The following is a 22127-nucleotide window of genomic DNA, read 5'->3' on the forward strand; positions in this document are numbered from 1 at the left end:
CTACTCTGGTTCCCATGCCATATGAGGAAAGGTGTAACTTGCAAGGCTGGCCCTGCAGCACCCCCCCAATTTTTGTCAACAGATTTACACCAATCTCAGAAATGCCCCAGAAATCCAAAAAATGTCAGAAAGCAACAGATCTGCGGAAAATTATCATCCCTGTGTATGGTCAGTTGAGGGCATTTATGAATGCAAATGACCGCTAACCTTAACTAGCACGTGCTTTAGAACATGTGAGATTTATCAACAGCTGATACTGACTGATGTGGGTACAACCAGCGTGCACCTGTTTGAGACATCATTTTTTTTGTACTTACACACCCGCACTAAATTTTGTTTATACGACAGCAGTGAGGGTCCTGGATCTTAGTCTTGTTCCAGGACACTCAGGTCCTGTGAACAGTACAACAGGGGCATCCCCTGATTCCACAAAGGCCACATCATCATCTGTACAAGTTGGAGGATCTGCCAAACTACTAAAAAACAACTTGCAGTCCAGAAAGTACTCAACCGGTTCTTACAGGTACAGGTCAGGTCTGCAAGTTTATGCTGGTGCTGCTCGAGTATAAACGTCACACAAAGAGACCGTCAAAGCTTCTAAGCAGCAGATGCTCCAAAACTGGTCTCCAACTGGTTCCAGAAAGTGATAGTCAAAAAGAAGCAGGTTTTCATTTGTACCAATCACACCAGCAGGTGGTTTCACTGATGAAATCCTCCCACTTACTTAAAAGTAGTATTAATCAGTGAACCCGCCTAGTGGGCCCTGTGGGTGCCATGAACACCAGCTCGGCCCTTTCCAGAAGCATGATGATGGTCTAGGATTGTTCTTTCATATGGCTTTCTGTATTTTGGCTGATGTGTGTGTTGTGTTTCGTACCAGAGTGCCGATGGGTGTATGGCGGTGTATGCCCCATGCTGTCTCCAATCAGCGGCTTCTTGCTCTTTATGACATCACGCTGTATACGCCGGTTGTGGTACCTCCTCTTCCTGAAGGGATGATAGACATACCTTCTTTTGAACACAAAATTCTCAACTTGAAAAGACTGAAATACAGTGATGAAAGTGGGCCATGGGGGGAAAACAAACAAACAAACAAAAAAAAAAAAACAACTGAAAATTTTTCCACCCCATCTTTCACACAACTTGTATTGTGGTACCAGCCTTTAATCCAAAAAACATTCATTGTGGTTCAAAAAAAAAAAAACTACACCGTAAAAGAAATGACAATTCAAAGAATTTTTGTCCGTTGCTCAAACTCATTCATCTTGTGGTTTCAAACTCTCATCTGAATGCTAACGATGTCAGCATTTTTAGCAGCTGAAGGCTTCACCCGTTGGTGCCACTTATGGCCCAGTCACATGGCACACGACGATTCCTGAACAAAGGGAAGAAGTAAAACAATTCGCTGAGAAAAGGTGGACGAAAGAGCTTTATCACCGAACAGCCTGCGAAGCAAGAGCGCAAAAGGGACAAAAGAGGAACTTAACCAAACCGAAGGTAATGATCTCGACACTTTAAACGAAACGTACCTGGAGCCACAGCTGGAGCAGTGTGTGTCTACGCTGGGACAGAGCTCACAGCGCCTGAGTCCTGGAGAAACTGCAAACAGAAGCTGGTGAGATCTGTGTGCACGTCGGTGGACCATCTGTTCTGGTTCCTCATCCAGAACAAAAGAGGGATCATCTCCATCATCAGAATCCACACTGTCTGTAAACACGCTGTGTGCTCCGTCTTGCTCCAATTTAAAAAAAAAACCCTCTGGCATGCTGTGGTCACTGCTGTATTACTGTATTATGTTCTAAGCCATATATATTGATTTATAACAGAAAACAGTCAAAACAGGGAATGAATATAAGTGTAAAGATGATTGAATATATCAGAGCAGTAAATTGATCAGTGCGTGTAAACGCGCATTGACTCACGTGGGGTTATTTACACCAGCTGCAGCTAATCCACACCGTGAATTCTGCCTTCCAGAACAGCTCTTTATATCATCATCTGAATTATCTACCTGTTGCCACATGTACAGAAGACCTGGATTGTCATTCCTACACTCATATTGTTATATTTAATAAAAAATAATAAGCGCACACAGCAGCTCCTGCTGCTGCTAATGCTGCATTCAAGTACCATCGGAAAATACACAACTTTTTTGTTGTTTCAAATTCAGCAGTTGCTTGTGGCAAAATAAGTAATTGTATCCACACAAAAGATTAATTCTGGCCTATATAAGGTGCCTGAGCGCAACCTGACTCTCCATCCAGATAAAAAATCCAAGCAAACAGGTTGAGTCTGCCCTGTAATTTCAGACGGTACATGAACACAGCAGCAGCCTCAGAGCTCACAAACCGGTTTCTGCACTGTGTGAAAACATTCAGCCGGTTGAACGAAATCAAACTAAACAATAACGTCACAAAAACTAAAACAAAAAATGTCAAGAACGACAGCAAAACGAAACATGGACAAATTGAGGTTCTCGTTGCCCTTCGTTCAAATTTTTCAACAGTTTAAAATCCTGATGAAGTGCCAGCTGCAGGAACGAAGCTGCGTGAATGTTAAACGATGGCAATGAAAGTCAACAAAAGTCCAGATTTCTTGTTTCGTCAGGGCTTCGTTGCCCTTCATTAAGTGCCATGTGACTGGGCCATTAATGTATGATTACTGGAGGAAAAACATAGCTCATGACTTTTAATGTCCACAACAAAGTAAACTGTTAGGAAAACAACAGCACAGTCCACAAAAATATGACTTTATAAATTTTTAAGTCCAAAACAAATGAACCCATCTTCTCCTTTGGAAATTATTGGCGGTTTGCAAACTAACAGTGCATTACCACCACCTGCTGTTTGGCCGTGGAACTGACATGAACTGAATTAATGGACTTTGATGTATGTTGTCATAAATAACCCAGAAACGTTCACCATGTGAGTAAGAACCCTGATTTACGGTAATTTCCAGAAAACTTTCATCAATGGAAATATAAAGGTGTGTGTTGTGGATGAAAATGTAGTTTTGATCCTATCTACACTAAAGTTGGTGTGCCATTGCACCATATCAGCATATCATAAATGTTTGAGTTGGGGCCCGGGTACACTGTCCATAAAACAACACATGTAAATAAATAAAATAAAAAGTGAGCGCTCATGACCCACCAAGAGTTGCTGAGGATCCCCTTCATGCCACCATAGTTTGGGTTTCCATACTTCATGTAGTATCTGCTACGCCTGGCGGCCCCTGGTTCTTTCTTATCTTCTGAAGACAAAAACAACAAATAGACACTACATTCAAAAATTATTTATCAAAAATAATGAAAAAACTACACATTTCAGGGATGGTGGCTAAGCTTTCAATGCAGAAGGCTCCCAGTTCAAACCCCACCCCTGCCACACTTCTCCATGTAATGTAGAGTTGCATCAGGAAGGGCATCCAGCGTAAAACTTGTGCCAAATCAACATGCAGATCCATCTTGGCACATCCATCCACCCAGATGGACGTGCCTGGAACACCTCCCTAGGGAGGTGCCCAGGAGGTATCCTTACCAGATGCCCGAACCACCTCAACTGGCTCCTTTCAACATGAAGGAGCAGCGGCTCTACTCCAAGCTCCCCACAGATGACTGAACTTCTGACCCTGTCTCTGAGGGAGTCACCAGCCACCCTCTTAAGGAAGCCCATTTCAACCACTTGTACCCGCAATCTAGTTCTTTCGGTCATGACCCAACTCTCATGACCATGGGTTTAGGAACGAAGATTGACCAGTAGATCAAGAGCTTCGCCTTTTGGGTCATCTCCCTTTTTGTCACAACAGTACGGTAGAGCGAATGCAACACCGCCCCTGCTGCGCCCATTTTCAGGCCAATCTCGCGCTCCATTGTCCCCTCACTTGTGAACAAGACCCAGAGGTACTTGAACCCCTTCACTTGGGGCAAGACCTCATTCCCTACCTGGAGTAGGCAATCCATCGGTTTCCTACTGAGACACATGGCTTCAGATTTAGAGGTGCTGATCCTCATCACACTCGGCTGTGAACCGATCCAGTGAGTGTTGGAGGTCACAGGCCGATGAAGCCAACAGGACCACATCATCTGCAAAAAGCAGTGATGAGACCCTGAGCCCACCAAACTGGAAACCCTCCTCACCCCAACTATGCCTCAATATCCTGTCCATGAATATCACAAACAGGATTGACAAGGTGCAGCCCTGGTGGAGGCCAACCCCCACCGGAAATAAGTCCGACTTACTGCCGAGGACCCAAACACAGCTCTCATTTTGTGAGTACAGAGACTGGATGGTCCTGAGAAGGGACCCCCTCACTTCATACCAGGGCTGTGAAAATTCACAGGGGGTCAAGCCGGGTCTAGGTCCTGTGGGGCCCCAGAAGCCCAATTAATTTTGTATCTAATGACACATTTTCAGCATCTCCTGGAAGAAAAAAAAATCTCAAAAGAAGTGCATATTTAAATGATGCTAGATTCAACCTTTCATTTAAACTGTCAATGATGATGTTGAAATAACAGAATATGACGTGGAAGTAGGACCTGCAATGATTTTCCTTTTAATTGTAAACCAAATTATACATTAACTCAGAACAATTAAACTACATGAAATTCATGAAGACTGAGAAGACAGTTAAAGCATTTCAAAAATCACAGCTAAAGCTTGTAGAATATTTTGAAAATCAGGGTAAAATATCAATAACATATAGTAAGAAAAGCCACATATTCTTGTGTAAATTCCTGTAAATCCATTCAAAGCCACATTGTCTTTTTTTCCAGTGAAAGAAAGTCTAGATTAATAATAAAAAAAGACTCACATAATCATGTCTAAAATCCTGTTTGAACAGCACAATGTTTATTTTCCAGGGAGAGAAAAATTCTTACCGTGTTTCCTGATGGCACAGTTCACCTTCCCGTTTTTCTTTCAGGTGTGTTCATGAAATCAGTGACAATTCCATGGATTCTTGTCCTTATCAGACTTTTTCCAAAGAGTCTTTCTCGCAATCTTCTCTCTGTCTGATGTCACTCTGTGACACAGACATGCTACACAAGTCTTCTTTTAAAAACTTGAGCTCTAATGGCGCGTTCACACCGGACGACACGCGAGCGGCAGCGGCGACAGGTTGTGATGTAATCCCTATGGAAGGACGCGTTGTGGGGCCACAAAAGTTCAAGCCACGCAATGCGACGTGAATGAAGTGACGCGAATTAAGCGATTTTGAGCGAATGGCGCGTTTGTGGAGCAATATCGCGTTGTGTCGCCCTCCTCCTCAAGTTGAAAAATCTGAACTTTTTCGATGACTTTTTTTGCGATGACCAATCAGGGACTGGATATGTAGTGATGTGGAGATGTCTACAGTTTATACTTGGTGTGGACATGTCCTGTCTCTGGCAGCCAGCCTGTGAGCAGGACTTATGTCCCTTCTGTCCTTTATTTCACAATTATGACAGAGTTTGAGGGGAGAGCGAGCAGCAGCAGCCAGTTTTTTTTTTTTAATTGTTCACATGTGCGTGTGGAATGGGACAGGAGGTCCTCAAACTGGGAAGTGGACAGGCGGAAGTACCGCTGAAAGCGGCTATCATCCAGACGCAGCTCCTGCAGTAAATAATGAAACTCCCCGAATTGGGAACATCTCATGAGGATGTTGTGAACCCAGGGATGGCACCGCTGGCGACGTATGTCAGCTTTCCACAACAAACAGAGCACAGCAACTCGCTCCGTGTGATCAAGGTCCACAATACAATGTTGACTTGATGGTGAGTGGAATGGAAGCTTCTCCTATGTGATGACGCATTAGGGCGAATTTTTGCAGCGAAAGCAGCGCGACACATCAGGCGATGGTGGCGCGTCCATCGCCAGGCAACAGACGCAAATTTGTGGCATTGCGTGTCGTGCGGTGTGAACGCGGAATAAATGTCTGGTGTCCATATGCTACGTTTAGTTTAAGCGTCTTGCAGGAGCCACACAGCGTCACCGCAGCAACCAACCAGTCCCGCTTTACGACAACTGTCGCAACAGCCACAATTTGAGTGGCATTTTTCCTTCGCAAAGTTCCATGAATCCGAGGACAGATTTGTATCTGTAACACACAGATCAGTGTCCGTGGATTTATAAAACTTGCACGATGTCTAGGGCAGTCACAATTATTACAATATTTGCCAATCGCGATTATTTTTCATATTTGTGAATATTTTTCATAATCGCGATTACTGTGAATTACTTATTTTAATCAACAAAGTTGCATAAAACGACTCAGAATCTGACGTCATCGTGCTGCAGCAGCCGCACGCTGCCTCACTCACTCTGTTTCCTTCTCGTCTTGGTCGGATGGTTAGCAAGGCTCGGATAATAACACGGAGCATGAGGAGGTTCTGGTTCCAAAGCCACATACCACGGCACCGCTGTGGATGCATTTCGGTTTTAAGTAGGGCTGCCATGACTAGTCGACTAGTCACGACTACATTGACAATTGAAATCATTAACAACTAATTTAGTAGTTGACGAGTCATTTAAGTCTTTGTTTTTCCTCTCAATTCATATTTTTAGGCAGCCGTCCTGCTGTCATTTGGATGTTCAAATTTTGAATGAGATGGCCGATTAAAACAGTGGCCATCTTATTCAAAGCCGTTTAAAATGGGTAGTTTACCAAAGGAGCTGTGTGTGTGTGTGTGTGTGTGTGTGTGTGTGCGCGCGCGCGTGCGCGCAGAGTCAACTCGCTACAGACTGCAAGGGAGGGAGTGAGATTCCTGAACGGAGGCACGAGACATTACGTTCTGCTGTGAACCATCAGTGCACTTAAGACAGCGAGAGGATTTTAACCCAAGTGAACATGTTAAAAAAACAAAACAAAACAAAAACCATTGGGGCTGCCTTTACTCTCCACGTGTGGTTCTGATGGCACCGACCAGTTCACACCATGTGCGCGTTGTATACTGAATTTACGAGATCATGAGATGAAATAAATAGTCAAATATCATTAAAACATCCTTAAAAATGAGAATATATAAATGAACTCAGCAAAAATTACACACACACACACACGGGTTTAAAAAACCCCTGCTGTAGAGAAGCTGTGCAGAGACACAGATCACAAAAAGCTGAACTTTAACAGCTGTTTATTTTCCAAAGGTATGTATTTGTTCAATGCTTAATGTAGTGTTCAAGCACAAAATGTGACTGATGAGAAAAAAAGGATGACTTCATCACACTAAAATGAACTGGAGTCAGAATAAAAATACAAGCTGCTGATTAATGTTATTTTTCAAAGTTATTAAGCTGTAGCTATGCGGATCTGGCTGTATCCGCTGTGGCAACCCCAAACAAAACCGGGAGCAGCCGAATGAACAACAACAACAACATTAAGCTGTAGCTATATGTTTTAATTATTTCAAAGTGAGTTGCCTCTTATTGTATTCTTATTTATTTATACACACACAAAAAAAACATGGGGAGTGTAATCAGCCTGCATTGTTCTGTTAAGTTTATATCAGTTTTCCTGAACATGTCCAGGTGTTTTTCCTTCTTTATAAGAGTTTGGTGTTTGCTCCACAAAGTTTTAAAACACTGTAAAATGTTCACACTGTTCTTTATAGCAGTTCTGTAATTTCAGAAATTCAACAGAAACAACCACAAATCATAAAAAGTTGCGACTATATGTAAAATTAAGATAAAATAAAAATGTTGCACTATTCCCAGTTTCTCCACTCACAAAAGCCAAACGTTCTTCCAGAGTTGTGTAATCATACTATGATAGAATATAAAGAAGAGAGAAAAAAAATGGAAAAGACAGACAATATAATCGTCAATCGCAATTATTTGCCTGACAATTAATCGTCTCCAGAAATTCCTAATCGTGACAGCCCTAACGATGTTGTAAAAAAGGAAACACTTTGCGATAGGCATTTTAAAAACTCAGTGATGATTACAGAGTAGAACACTAATAACCTCTCCCCATGATGAAATCCCTGGAATTCCTCGGATCCGCGGAGTTTTCACAGCCCTGCTCCATACTCCCGTAGCACCTCCCACAGTATCTCCCAGGGTACCCAATCGCCTTGTCCAAGCCTGCTCCAAGTCCACAAACGCGGGACCTGCGAGGCTGTTTTGGGAGAGGCTGCCCTCTTGTGCACAATTCCACCTGCTCTGTGCGCCGAATGCTGTATATAAGATAATCATTTTGTAGTGGATTAATCATTTTCTGCCAGAGCTTGGATGTTGAAAACACCTCTAATCACTTCTGGAATCACAGAGGACTGTTTCATCTGGATGCTTTTTGTCCCTCTCTCTCCTGCTCCATGAGGAACGTATTTTGGAACAGCTTAAAAGGTAACTATTTTTTTTATTTTAATAGCTTGGTAAAACAGTTGCATGTTCATTCCTTCTTTATAAGCTGCTGTAAAAGTATGTTTCTGACAGATTTAACATCTTGTTAATGGATCAGATGAGCTCCGCTGTGTGTGCACACTGACATGACTCGCGCTCAAAATGAGCATTTAGGCAGAACGCCAGCTTGCAAAAGAGTGATTCTGCAGACAATAATGGACGAACACAGAGTTAAAAGTCGGATCACAGTGTCAAAGTAGCTGTGTGTTTAAAGCCATGGAAGAAATAACACCAGTGAAGCTGCAAGGAGCACAGAGCTGTCCGGGAACTATGGTGTCAGATCAGTGACAAAACCCTACTTGCGTAAAAAATGCGTTCATGCATAGATATTAACTGGGCACGCGCAAATTATCTCTGCACATGCGTGCAAAGGTGCTGCATGCGAGGACCAGCGCTCCCCCGCCTGCTCAAACTTGATTTCTGCGCGCGCGCAGAGAATTCCTGGTCACTCGCTTGAAACTTATGGCTCTATGGGGGCAGGATTATGGCACTATGGGGGAGGGAACCAGGTGGGCATTGGCTCTGCTGTGATTGGCCGTCTCTGGAGACAGAGGTTTGATTGACAGCCCTCCTCTGACACAGAAGTTAGGGTTAGGGAAGTCAGTCAGAGACAACGGTGTTAAACGATTATCACATTGTTTCTGCTTAAAACTTCACTCCAGTAATCATCTATCTCAGCGACAGCTCTCTGAAGCTTCGGTACAACAATCATTTCCACATAAATTCAGCATTATTTCATAACAAATTACAGAAAGTCCTGAAACTCACCTCCTCATACTCGTCTGCAGACTGACTCTGTCCACCCAAACTGATCAAAGGGAATAATGTGATTATTAACCATAAGATGACAAATTAAAACCTCTAAGATCACGTGCAAACCATGACGACGCCACCACCTCCCTGAAGGAGACAACAGCGTCTCCTTTAAAATAAATAAATAGTTTATGAATCAAATCCAAACGGGTCCTGTACAAAATCCTGAAATAGCTGCATACGTGAAAATACAAATACAAGAACATAGGGGGCTTACTGAATATAATTTACAAAGAATAAAAGAAAAGAATTTGTCAATTTGTTATCTGATGGTTAAAAATCCACATTATTCCCAGAAGCTTCAGAGAGCTGTCGCTGAGACTGATGATGACTGGAGTGAAGTTTTAAGCAGAAACGAGGTGATAATCGCTTAACGCTGTTGTCTCCGACTGACTTCCGAGTCAGAGAGGACGACTGTCAATCAAATCTCGCTCTCCAGAGACGACCAATCACAGCAGAGCCAGTGTTCTGGTTCCCACCCTGATAGTGCCATAAGTTTCAAGCGAGTGAGCAGGAATTCTCAGCGCACGAGCACAAATCAAGTTCGAGTGGGCGAGGGGAGTGCTGGTCCTCGTGCGCAGAGATAATTTGCACGTGTGGAGTGATTATTTGCGCACGCGCAGTTAATATCTATGCGTGAACGTATTTTTTACAGGAGTGGGGTTTTGTCACTGATCTGACACCATAAGGAACACAGAACGAGAGTGCACAAAAAAGCAATTTTGCAGACATAACACAAAGTTAAAAGTTGGATCACAGTGACTATAAGCCGTGGAAGAAATAAAGAAATTATTTTTTGTTGTTTTGTGGAAGTGATCCACAGATGCGGCAGTGTGCACTCACTCAGTGCAGTGTCTTTTTTTTTTTGGACTGCGTTTAAAAAAATGACTTCTTGAATGGATGCTGTGAATTGAAAACCCACACTTTAAAAGGGACCAAGTGTGTGGGAGGGCTGGAGGTTTGGACCAAACTCACGCCTAAATGTGCACCAACGTTGCCTTATCATGGCGCTACATGGATCATATGCAGTTTGACGTGGATCATAAGCAGCGACACGAGGCACTCGAGGCTGGACGGGGCTCAAATGACAGGTCGGTCGTGGCTCACTAGAGGCACATGTGAGGAACAGAGAGGCTTCTTCACAGTGGATACGTGACAGATTAAAATGTGGATTTTCAAATAATTGCTGACACACGCATATGTGGCTCATTATTCATGGCTTATTATTCGGTGGGCCTGAGGCTGTAATCAGTGAAATAAATCACCTGCTGGAGTCTGTGGCTGCAAAGAAATCCTGAACCTGCCCCCTCTTGGCCCTTTCTGGAATACTTTGGACACCACTACACAACGCTTCCACATCCAAGGGTTTGATACGTTGTTTGGGTCATGTTTGAGGAAGTCTCCTAAAAAACAAAACGATGTCCCCAAAAGTATATGTATATTCGTGTGTGTGTGTCTCTCACCTTGAGTGGCAAAACGAAGGAAGAGTCTGTTTCCTTTAAAAGGTTTGATGGCAGGTCGAAGGTCATTCCTCAGCAGAGACTCTCTCTCAGCCTTCGACAGATCATCCACCTGCCAAAACGACATTTAAATGAATAAAATATCATGGCTCGATAAATTACTGTATTTTTCGGACTATAAGTCACACGTTTTTACGTTTTGGCCAGGGGTGCGACCTATACTCCAGAGCGACTTATAAATGAAAAATACTGGTAGATTCTCAATTAATTTACCGTAATAAAACAATTTTACGTGACAGAGTCGCTCTATGTTTTAAAATGGCCACCGGAAACGGAAATGCAATGCATCATGGGCACCGTAGTATGGCGGCCACCCTATAAGTCATGCTGGTCGCGATAACCAATCAGAGAACAGAACACTGGACGCGCATTCCTCACCTCACCCAGACAATGATTGTGAAACAGCGTGTGAAGCAGACGAACACGGTGCTTGCTGTTATTCCAGGAGGACTAACAAAACAGCTTCAACCCTTGGATATCAGGGTGAGCAGAGTGTTTAAGTTGACGCTGAGAGCTGCGTGGGAGCACTGGGTGAGCGACGGCAGAGGATTAGCGTCTGCACTTGGAAGGAGCTGGCGTCGACACCACGGGGAGGTCATGAGCTGCGCAGGTAGGTGCAGCACGAACATCGGCAGCTGACACCTGGTGTGTACTATGGTCCACAGCGGGTAATATGTTAGAAAAGAACCGTTCAGCGATGGTGCGGGTTATGGTTCGGCTCGCAAAATACAAACATATCCGTAGGTAAGTAGGTAAAATGCAGCTCACGAGAGGGCACTCAAGGCTTGTGTGACTGTTCCTGCGACTTCTGACTACCATAGAAAAATAAAAATTTCAACATTAGTGATGATAAGACAATGGAGAAGGCCCGAAAACATGCCACCAAAAAGAAAATCATACTCTACAGATTGCAAGTTGCGACTGGTGAAATATGCATCCAAAAACGGTAGCCGTCACAATATTATCTGAACTTTTCATGTTAACATACCTGTATGTCCATGCGACTTATAGTCCAGTGCGACTTATTTATGGTTTATTTTTCTTTATAATGGATAAAGTGCCTGGTGCGACTTATACTCCGGTGCGACTTATAGTCTGGAAAATACGGTACTCATGCTAATCAGTAGGTCAGGTGGTCACCTGCAGGGAAACCTCACACAGGATCACAGCAGTCATAAGAAGAACAGATGTGTCTGAAGTCTTGATTTAAGAGACTCAGTATGGGCAAATAATATGACGTCATCATGCACTTCATTAACGATTATCACTGACAGTGTTTAAAGGACAGGTCGGACATTATTTAACATCACAGTTAGCAACACAACATCAAAGTATTCATGACAGTCTATCCACGCACATGCAGCGATAATTAGCGCTACGGGGAGGAGGACTTTATTAAAAAGAAGACATTAAAGTTCAGCTACAATTTGCCAGAAGGTACATCTGAGATGCCAGCCTAGAGGTGCCACCTATTTTGGTGAAACTCTTCATCATGAAGCTGTATAACTGGGGATACAAAATGTAAAACATGCACTGTGCACAGTTTCTCCAATCACAGCCACAGAAGCCTGTAACTTCTTCTGGGTTGTCTGGGTGTCTTGGTGGCTTTCCTCACTCTTCTTCTTGCACAGTCACTCAGTTTTTGAGAACTGTCCACTCCACACAGATTTACCATAGAGTGTCATACTGTTTGTATTTCTTCATAACTGATGTAAATAAAGTCCGAGACATATTCAGTGACTTGGAAATGTTCATGTATCCATCCCCTGACTTGTCTGAAGAAAACTGACAAACTTGATTATTTACAGGTATTATACCAAAGGGACTGATTATCATCATCTTGGCTTTTATATTAATTCATTTATATCAAGTTGTCAAGATTTACTTTCAGTTTGAGTCTAAGGAAGATCATTTTAGAAAATTTTATATTGAGAAGCCTGGTTTAATTTTTGTATTTGAAATATCATGAAAAAACAAATGAAAATGCATGAAATACCAAGGGACTGAATGTTTTTGCAAGCCACTGTACTTGGCAGGACATTGATGTTTGGGAATCTGTAAGGAAGACCCTAAGCCCCCTAATGGAGTTCACAGATGCACTGACTGGGGAACAATATGTCAGTGTGTCATACCTCAAACCTGTGCTTCATCTGCTAAACAATACAGTTCCTCCTCATTCTCAAGATGACACATACATGACAAAACACATGAAGACGGCCATCCTCCAGTATCTTAATGAGAAGTACTCTGATCCTGCTACCAGTGACCTGATGGATATGGCCACGGTTCAAAGGCACATATATAGCCGATGACAGAAGGGAGTACATCACGGGTGCCCAAGTTTGGTCCTCGAGATCTACCTTCCTGACACTCTTAATTGTCTCCCTGTTCCAACACACCTGAATCCAATGAAAGGCTCATTAGCAGGCTTTTAATGAGCCTTGGGCACCCCTACATCAAGACCAGAGCAGCAGCGGAAAGTCAGGCACTGCTTGAGATGCAAGTTTTATCTGCCACAGAGTCACCCCCACAAGCAAGCACGGCAGCTGCTGGTGGAGTTGAGGAGAGAGAACCTAAGAAGGTGAAACAGAGTCTGGGCAGTTATTTTAAAAAAAGCATCATCTCAGCCTGGCCACTGAAGTGGAGATAAGAAGTTCCCTGCAGTTGCTGGGGGTTGATGGAGAAGCTCACCCACTAGAGTGGTGGAGGCTGCACCAGGCTAATTTCCCAAGGATGACAACCCTGGCAAAGAAATATCTTTGCGTCCTTGCCACCAGTGCCCCATCCGAGAGGGCATTTAGCACTAGTGGCAACATCATCACATGCCACCAGTCTGCGTTAAAGTCAGAGACTGTGGACAAGCTTGTGTTCTTGGCTAACAATCTATAAAAGGATGGGACGCAACTGGAGTAAACACTAAAGTTTAGGTTTTGTGTTTGAAGCTTGATTTTAATTTGAAATATGCAGATTTTTTTCTTAAGTGAAAAGATGCTACTTTAAGTATTTGTTTCTTTAAAAATATCTGAAACTTGAGAAATTTGGTGTTGAATAATACTTTTGCACTATAGAACAAAAGCCTGTTGTACTTGACTTGAAGTAGTGTTGTTTAGACTTTCATTTTTGTGTTCTTTAAGAAGTAGAAAAATTAGTGTTTGGTAACTTTTGCACTATTTTGCATTACAGAAAACAACCTGTTGTACTTGAACTAGTACAATATCTAGTTTATTATTGTGTTCTTGAAATGATACATTATTGTTGGCAACTTTTTCAGTTTTTGCCATTTGCCTGATAGAAAACCTCTTACTTGAAGTACTGTTTATAATAGTCTTTTTATTTTTGTGTTCTTGAAGAAGTGAGCAAATGTTGACACTGACAACATCTGAACTATTTTGCATTATAGAAAACAGCCTGTTGTACTGTTTCTATGTTAAACAATGGCAATGTTATTTGTTTGTTTGCACTATTTTGCAACAGAGTGCTGAGTTTTAATTTTGAGATCTGTGCAATAAATGTTCTCAAAATCACATTATTGCCGTTTAGTTTTTTTTTTTTTTTTTTGAGGTTTATTATTATTATTTTTATCAATTTAGCTTTGCTAAGGGACTATATAACCCATTCAGAAACAGTAGCATTAAAATTTTTACATCGCGCTACAGTGGGGTAAAAAAGTATTTAGTCAGTCCCTGATTGTGCATGTTCTCCTATTTAGAAAGATGAGAGAGGTCTGTAATATTCATCATAGGTACACTTCATCTATGAGAGACAAAATGAGAAAAAAAAAATCCAGGAAATCACATTGTAGGATTTTTTAAGAATTTATTTGCAAGTTATGGTGGAAAATAAGTATCTGGTCAATAACAAAAGTTCAACTCAATGCTTTGTAACATATTCTTTGTTGATAATGACAGCGGTCAAACATTTCCTGTAAGTCTTCAACAGGTTTGCACACACTGTAGCTGGTATTTTGGGCCATTCCTCCATGCAGATCTCCTCTAGAGCAGTGATGTTTTGGGGTTGTCGCTGGACAACACGGACTTTCAACTTCCGAACGGTGTGTTTGGGATCATTGTCATGCTGGAAGACCCAGCCACGTTGCATCTTCAATGCTCTCACTGATGGAAGGAGGTTTTGGTTTAAAATCTCATGATACATGGCCCCGTTCATTCTTCCCTTAACACAGATCAGTCATCCTGTCGCCTTTGCAGAAAACAGCCCCAAAGCATGATGTTTCCACACCCATGCTTCACAGTAGATATGGCGTTCTTGGAATGCAAATCAGCATTCTTCTTCCTCCAAACACGGCGAGTTGATGTTTTACTAAAATGTTCTATTTTGGTTTCATCTGACCACATGATATTCTCCCAATCCTCTTCTGGATCATCCATATACTCTCTGGCAAACTGGACATGTACTGGCTTAAGCACGGGGACACGCCTGGCACTGCAGGATTTGAGTCCCTCTCTGCGTAGTGTGTAGCCTTTGTTACTTTAGTCCCAGCTCTCTGCTGGTCATTCATCAGGTCCCTCCGTGTAGTTCTGGGATTTTTGTTCACTGTTCTCATGAACATTTTGACCCCATGGGACGACATCTTGCGTGGAGCCCCAGATCGAGGGAGATTATCAATAGTCTTGTATGTCTTCCATTTTCTTACAATTGCTCCCACAGTTGATTTATTCACACCAACCTGCTTGACTATTGTAGATTCACTCTTCCCAGCCTGGTGCACATCTACAATTTTCTTCCTGGTGTCCTTTGACAGCTCTTTGGTCTTGCCCATGGTTGAGTTTGGAGTCTGACTGAGGTTGTGGACAGGTGTCTTTTATACAGATAACGAGTTCCAACAGGTGCCATTAATACAGGTAATAGGTGAAAGACAGAAGAGCTTCTTAAAAAGTTACAGGTGAGAGCCAGAAATCTTGCTTGTTAATGACCAAATACTTTTCCACCATAATTTACAAATAAATTCTTTAAAAATCCTACAATGTGATTTTCTGGAATTTTTTTTTTTTTCCTCATTTTGTCTCTCACAGTTGAAGTGTACCTATGATGAAAATTACAGACCTCTTTCATCTTTCGAAGTAGGAGAACTTGCACAATCAGGGACGGACTAAATACTTTTTTGCCCCACTGTATATACTGTTACTGTGAACAGACTCAATACAATAGTGTTCAGAATAATAGTAGTGCTATGTGACTAAAAAGATTAATCCAGGTTTGAGTATATTTCTTATTGTTACATGGGAAACAAGGTACCAGTAGATTCTCACAAATCCAACAAGACCAAGCATTCATGATATGCACACTCTTAAGGCTATGAAATTGGGCTATTAGTAAAAAAAAAAGTAGAAAAGGGGTGTTCACAATAATAGTAGCATCTGCTGTTGACGCTACAAACTCAAAACTATTATGTTCAAACTGCTTTTTTAGCAATACTGTGAATCACTAAACTAGTATTTAGTTGTATAACCACAGTTTTTCATGATTTCTTTACATCTGTGAGGCATTAATTTTGTTGGTTTGGAACCAAGATTTTGCTCGTTTACTAGTGTGCTTGGGGTCATTGTCTTGTTGAAACACCCATTTCAAGGGCATGTCCTCTTCAGCATAAGGCAACATGACCTCTTCAAGTATTCTGACATATCCAAACTGATCCATGATACCTGGTATGCGATATATAGGCCCAACACCATAGTAGGAGAAACATGCCCATAACATGATGCTTGCACCACCATGCTTCACTGTCTTCACTGTGAACTGTGGCTTGAATTCAGAGTTTGGGGGTCGTCTCACAAACTGTCTGCGGCCCTTGGACCCAAAAAGAACAATTTTACTCTCATCAGTCCACAAAATATTCCTCCATTTCTCTTTAGGCCAGTTGATGTGTTCTTTGGCAAATTGTAACCTCTTCTGCACGTCTTTTATTTAACAGAGGGACTTTGCAGGGGATTCTTGCAAATAAATTAGCTTCACACAGGCGACTTCTAACTGTCACAGCACTTACAGGTAACTCCAGAGTGTCTTTGATCATCCTGGAGCTGATCAATGGGTGAGCCTTTGCCATTCTGGTTATTCTTCTGTCCATTTTTATGGTTATTTTCCGTTTTCTTTCACATGTCCCTTGTTTTTTTTGTCCATTTTAAAGCATTGGAGATCATTGTAGATGAACAGCCTATAATTTTTTGCACCTGCGTATAAGTTTTCCCCTCTCCAATCAACTTTTTATTCAAACTACGCTGTACTTCGGAACAATGTCTTGAACATCCCATTTTCCTCAGGCTTTCAAAGAGAAAAGCATGTTCAACAGGTGCTGTCTTCATCCTTACATAGGGGACACCTGATTCACACCTGTTTGCTCCACAAAATTGACGAACTCACTGACTGAGTGCCACACTACTATTATTGTGAACACCCCCCTTTCTACTTTTTTTTTTTTTTTTTACTAATAGCCCAATTTCATAGCCTTAAGAGTGTGCATATCATGAATGCTTGGTCTTGTTGGATTTGTGAGAATCTACTGAATCTACTGGTACCTTGTTTCCCATGTAACAATAAGAAATATACTCAAAACCTGGATTAATCTTTTTAGTCACATAGCACTACTATTATTCTGAACACTACTGTATATACCGTGACATGAATTTTAAGTCATACAGCCCATCCCTAGTGAGCGCTGATGTATTTTATTGCTAATTATCCCTCTCCCTTAGCAAGTCAGCAGGTGCAATTCTGGAAACATCTTACTCTGCATTTCTCGCCATTTCTTGGTGTGTGACGTACATTTTATCACACGCAAAAACATCCCGATGGCCGGCAGACAGAGTGAAACGGAACAAAACGAAACCAACGCTAACGCTGGTCTCCACACTTTAAACGAAACACGCCTGGAGCCACTGCTGGAGCAGTGTGTGTCTGCATCTGTGCGTTCCAAGATTTGGTTCTGGGACAGAGCTCATAGCGCCTGAGTCTTGGAGAAGCTTCAAACAGAAGCGCGTGATCCGACCCACTGTGGAGATCTGTGCGCACGTCTGTGGATCCATCTGCTCTGGTTCCTCATCCCGAACAAAAAAGGGATCATCTCCATCATCAGAACCTTCACTGTCTGGTTCAGACTCTGATGATGCTGCTTGCTCCAATTTAAAAAACAAAAAACCTGAAGCACTTGTTCAACATTCATAAGATGCCTCATTTTTACACACACAGACACACACACACACACACACACACACACACACACACACACACACACACACACACACACACACACAATAAATACGCCACAAAAATAATATACACCACAAACATTTCTCAAATACCAAAACTCTAATCGCTGTCTGTACACCCGAATGTACGAGACAGAGAGAGAGAGAGAGAGAGAGAGAGAGAGAGAGAAGGGGGGGGGGGGGGATAGCGCTGTCTGTCTCTCTGCCTTTTTTTCCCCCAAAACCCTGATGTTTCTGATCACTGGCACTGTGTGATCATGCAGTCAGTCACACATGGGCATGGGTTCGATTACCAGTTCTGATCACAGACACACACACACACACACACACACACACACGCTTCACCTTCTCTCCAGCTGATTCACTGTGGATGAATGCATTCAGTGTTTAGATGTGTTGTAATCATGTCTCCCTTCTCTGCTGGACAGCAGCAACTGCTCAGAGTTTGCTCAGAATATGGTCAACAATATGACATTAACTTTAACCCAAAACAGACTGAGGTAATGGTCGTTAGGACAAAGGAGGACAGAACAAAGACATTTCCTCTTCACACTGTCAGACTATGTATTAACTGTTGTGGACAAGGTCAAATATCTTGGTTATATTATTAAAAATGACCTATGTGATGATGATGATATACAGAGACAGTATTGTAAAGTGTATATGCACAAGCTAACATGGTGGCACGTAAATTCCACATGTGTTCTGATTTTGTTAAAGTTGCTTTGTTTAAAGCCTACTGTACATCACTGTATACTGCCCACTTGAGTTGCAATTATAGTCAGGCCAAGATGCAGAAGTTACAAGTGCCATATGATGATGCACTACGGATCCTGGTGAAGGTCCCTCATTGGACGAGTGCCAGCCAGTTGTTGGTGCAAAATAATGCTCCTACTCTAAATGCTGTGATCAGAAATCTTGTGTACAAGTATTTATTGCGACTGGAGGACTCCAAAAATGAAATAATGTTTTCATAATGCCACAAAAGAGCAGCATCAGATACACCTCCTGTTATTGGAGACACTAGAGAATGTGTCTGTATGGACTATAGTGTTCAAAGAATATGTACTCTCTATTTATATATTGTCAGTTGTGTGTGTTTTCTTTAAATGGAACAATAGTGTTTGAAATAAAGTTTGACTGATTGATTGAAAAGACTGCCTCGTACATGATTTAGCAACTCGAAGCCATTTGTAGTCACACTGGGTTTTCTGTTTTCATATGTCACACCTCTGGATCAAAGCTGTTCACATATGAATGTTCACTGCTGCTGGAACGTTTTCCCACACCTCTGCTCAAAGTCTTGCTTCTGTAAACTGCTGCCTGGGGGCTTTGCAGGAGGCTGATTGCGCTCCTGCAAAGCCCCCCCGCTGCAAACAAATGCACACCGATCAAGGATCACCTCCTCAAAACATCTGAAGTGAGGGCCAGTAGGCTCTTGGCTCTGCACAGGCTGGAGGACAGCAAGCCCTTCAGAGTTTATGGACAGAATGCTGCAGCTGCAGCCAGACTTTTTGTGCAGCAACTATCTCCTCTAGTGTGCGCAGCGCTGGAACAACACCATGATGAAAGACTGCTGTGCGCTGGCGGAGGAGGCCGAGAAATTCTTCCTGGCCAGCCAGCACCACAGCAGCACTCACCACATCACATGCAGCAGCAGAAGCCCACACACCACACACCAGTTCCACTGCTTTTGTACTGTATAAAAACATTCAGCTGGTTCAACGAAGTCAACCTAAATGCTAACATTACAAAAACTAAGCAAATGATAAACCATCAAGAACTACAGCAAAACGAAATATGGACAAATTGAGGTTTTCGGTGGTATTCATTCAAATTTTTCAACAGTTTAAAAATCCTGACGAAGCGCCAGCTGCAGGAACGAAGCTGCATGAAAGTTAAACGATGCCAACAAAAGCCAACGAAAGTTCAGATTTGTTTCGTTTAGGCTTCATTAAGTGCCTTGTGACCAGGCCTTAAAGCCTGCAGCCGGGGCCTGAACGGCAAAGCCTGCAGCCGGGGCCTGAACGGCAAAGCTGCGACATTGAGCATCAGCGTCATCTGTTGTGACACAAACACGTCAAAAAGTGACAACTTACATTCTTGTAAAATAAAAATAGTTGATGATTAGTGTATTTTCTGGAGTTTAAGTTGCACCTGTTAAAAATGTCTTGGAAAAAAAAAAACCCTAATCTGTAAGTGGCTCCTTTTTTCTGTATTATCAGCTCTCTGATTAGGAATTTACTTTTTGTGGTCCACAGCACCAACTACTGGACAGGAGGAACCTAGCACTTTCACTTTCTTTATTCAATGTCTCCAAAGGAGCAGCGAGCTGTACAGCAATGGGTATACAGAAAAGTACAAAATAATAATAATAAAAAAAAAGAAAAACACACCAGACATTCGGTACACAAGGGGGACACAGTACAGACCTGAATCAATAGAAATGGAACCGAGTTACCTAACGCGATTTACCATCAACCCTAAGTACCTGCTTCTCTCCTCTGGTCAGCCTTCAGAACAGAGATAGCCACAGGTACAAAGGAGTGCTTGTATCTGTTGGTCCTCACTGTAGGAAACCTAAGCCTCGCCCCAGATGGCAAATAACAAAATTCACCATGGAGAGGGTGGGCCCGATCAGAGAAGATCCTCTGAGCAGTCAATGTGATTCACTGATTTCAAAATGCAGCTCTTTTCAACCAGACGTGTGGTGCTGTGACATGTCAATCAACTGTGTCCAATCAGATTTCAGGGGAGTCCAGTGTAACCCCGGCCTCCGCTCTAGCTCCACCCATGCCACATTTGACATTTCCTGTTTCACTGTGGACTCAAAATTTTGCACTTCCTGTTTGGGACTCCCTATACCATAGAGCGAGCTTCGCTCTGCTGCACGTCACTTCGCTCGTATTATTAATAACAAATGTGTGATTTTTTTTTTTTCCAGTATATAAGTCGCTGGACCTTCCAAACTAGTAAAAATAAATAAATAAATTTAAAAAATGGCAGAAAATGTTGTGTATGTCCGGCAGTCAGGACTGATCACACTTTTATTGTGTTCTCGTTCAGCGTTACCTGACTCTCTTTGCCCTCGATCTCCTCACTGCTCTTCTTAGTCAGCTCCTCCTCATCCTCGTCCACCTCACCTTCCTCCTCTTCCTCGTGATCATCTGAACTTTGATCCCGTCGACCTGCGGCACGTAAACTGACCGTCAACACGTGCACCCAACGTTCTTCAAAGTCACATTTCTGTCACGTTCACTCAGCCCCACCTTTGCTTTGCTCAGTGGACTGGATGGCGCTGCCCATCTCCGTGACAACAGCCTCCGGGTCAGGCATTCGGCTGGTGTTGATGAGCGCTCGGATGGATGTATCATCATCCAACCAAACCACGTTACCTGCGAGAGGACACAGTGACATCTTCCACTCCATGAGGAGAAGCGAGTGTGTGCACGATACTCACATGACGTGTCGTCGATCCACTCGATGTGTGCCGGAGGGTACTCTTTAAAGTACCCGAACACATCCTGAGTGCTCATGTCATCCACCCCCGTCACATGGACGGCCTCCAGGCGCAGTGTGGGGATAGCTGGACACACAAAGACAGAAGACTACGTTCAGACAAAAACTCAACCAACCAAAGTCTGAGTTCAACACAGACAGATCAGGATATCCAGAACTGATCCATAAGTTCAGGATCAAAAACCCATTACTGTTATTGATATGGGGTCCAAGGACACACCAGCATGTCCAACTCTGTTTTTCATCAAATTTCAACAGAATGTCTCAGAGATGTCATTTAACCACTTGCTGAAACTGCACAGTGTCATCCTAGTCACAGCCAGTCCTAGAGATTAGAAAAGGTCGCATGGGTCTGTGTCTGGAGGATTCACACTCAAACATGCCACTAAATGCTCATGAATGCTAAAAGTATGGTCCTGCCAGCCTGAAAACACTTTTTAATTTAGTCCAACAAACAAAAAATAAAGTCGCAGACAAACACAGAGGCACATCCCCCTGTTCTTGGACTGTTTAATTTAACCTTTATTTGACCAGGTTAGTCCCATTCGGTTGCAAAGCCATGACGTAACGTGTCACGTGATGAATCTCTTTCCAGACCCAAACAAACTCTACAGTGATGGCTGAGCCGGTCACTTAACGTCTTTTCTTGCACACCACAACGGGTTAAAAAGGGCTTG

The 22127-nt window shown here is 42.7% G+C and overlaps 1 protein-coding gene across 1 annotated transcript in view; it reads right to left on the reverse strand.

Annotated features, from left to right (window-relative positions):
- Positions 1–22127, reverse strand: part of ncbp3 (nuclear cap binding subunit 3) — a 53296-nt gene that overhangs the window by 9000 nt on the left and 22169 nt on the right. Inside the window, exons 4-9 of the mRNA XM_034177593.1 lie at positions 21392–21517; positions 21201–21326; positions 21004–21119; positions 10655–10763; positions 3153–3252; positions 878–987 (exon numbers count right to left, since the gene is read on the reverse strand). Coding sequence (XP_034033484.1) covers positions 878–987; positions 3153–3252; positions 10655–10763; positions 21004–21119; positions 21201–21326; positions 21392–21517 — 687 coding nt within the window. The remainder of the gene's footprint in view (positions 1–877; positions 988–3152; positions 3253–10654; positions 10764–21003; positions 21120–21200; positions 21327–21391; positions 21518–22127) is intronic.

Source organism: Thalassophryne amazonica, chromosome 9 (assembly GCF_902500255.1).
Source record: "Thalassophryne amazonica chromosome 9, fThaAma1.1, whole genome shotgun sequence".
NCBI classification, from domain to species: Eukaryota; Metazoa; Chordata; class Actinopteri; order Batrachoidiformes; family Batrachoididae; genus Thalassophryne; species Thalassophryne amazonica.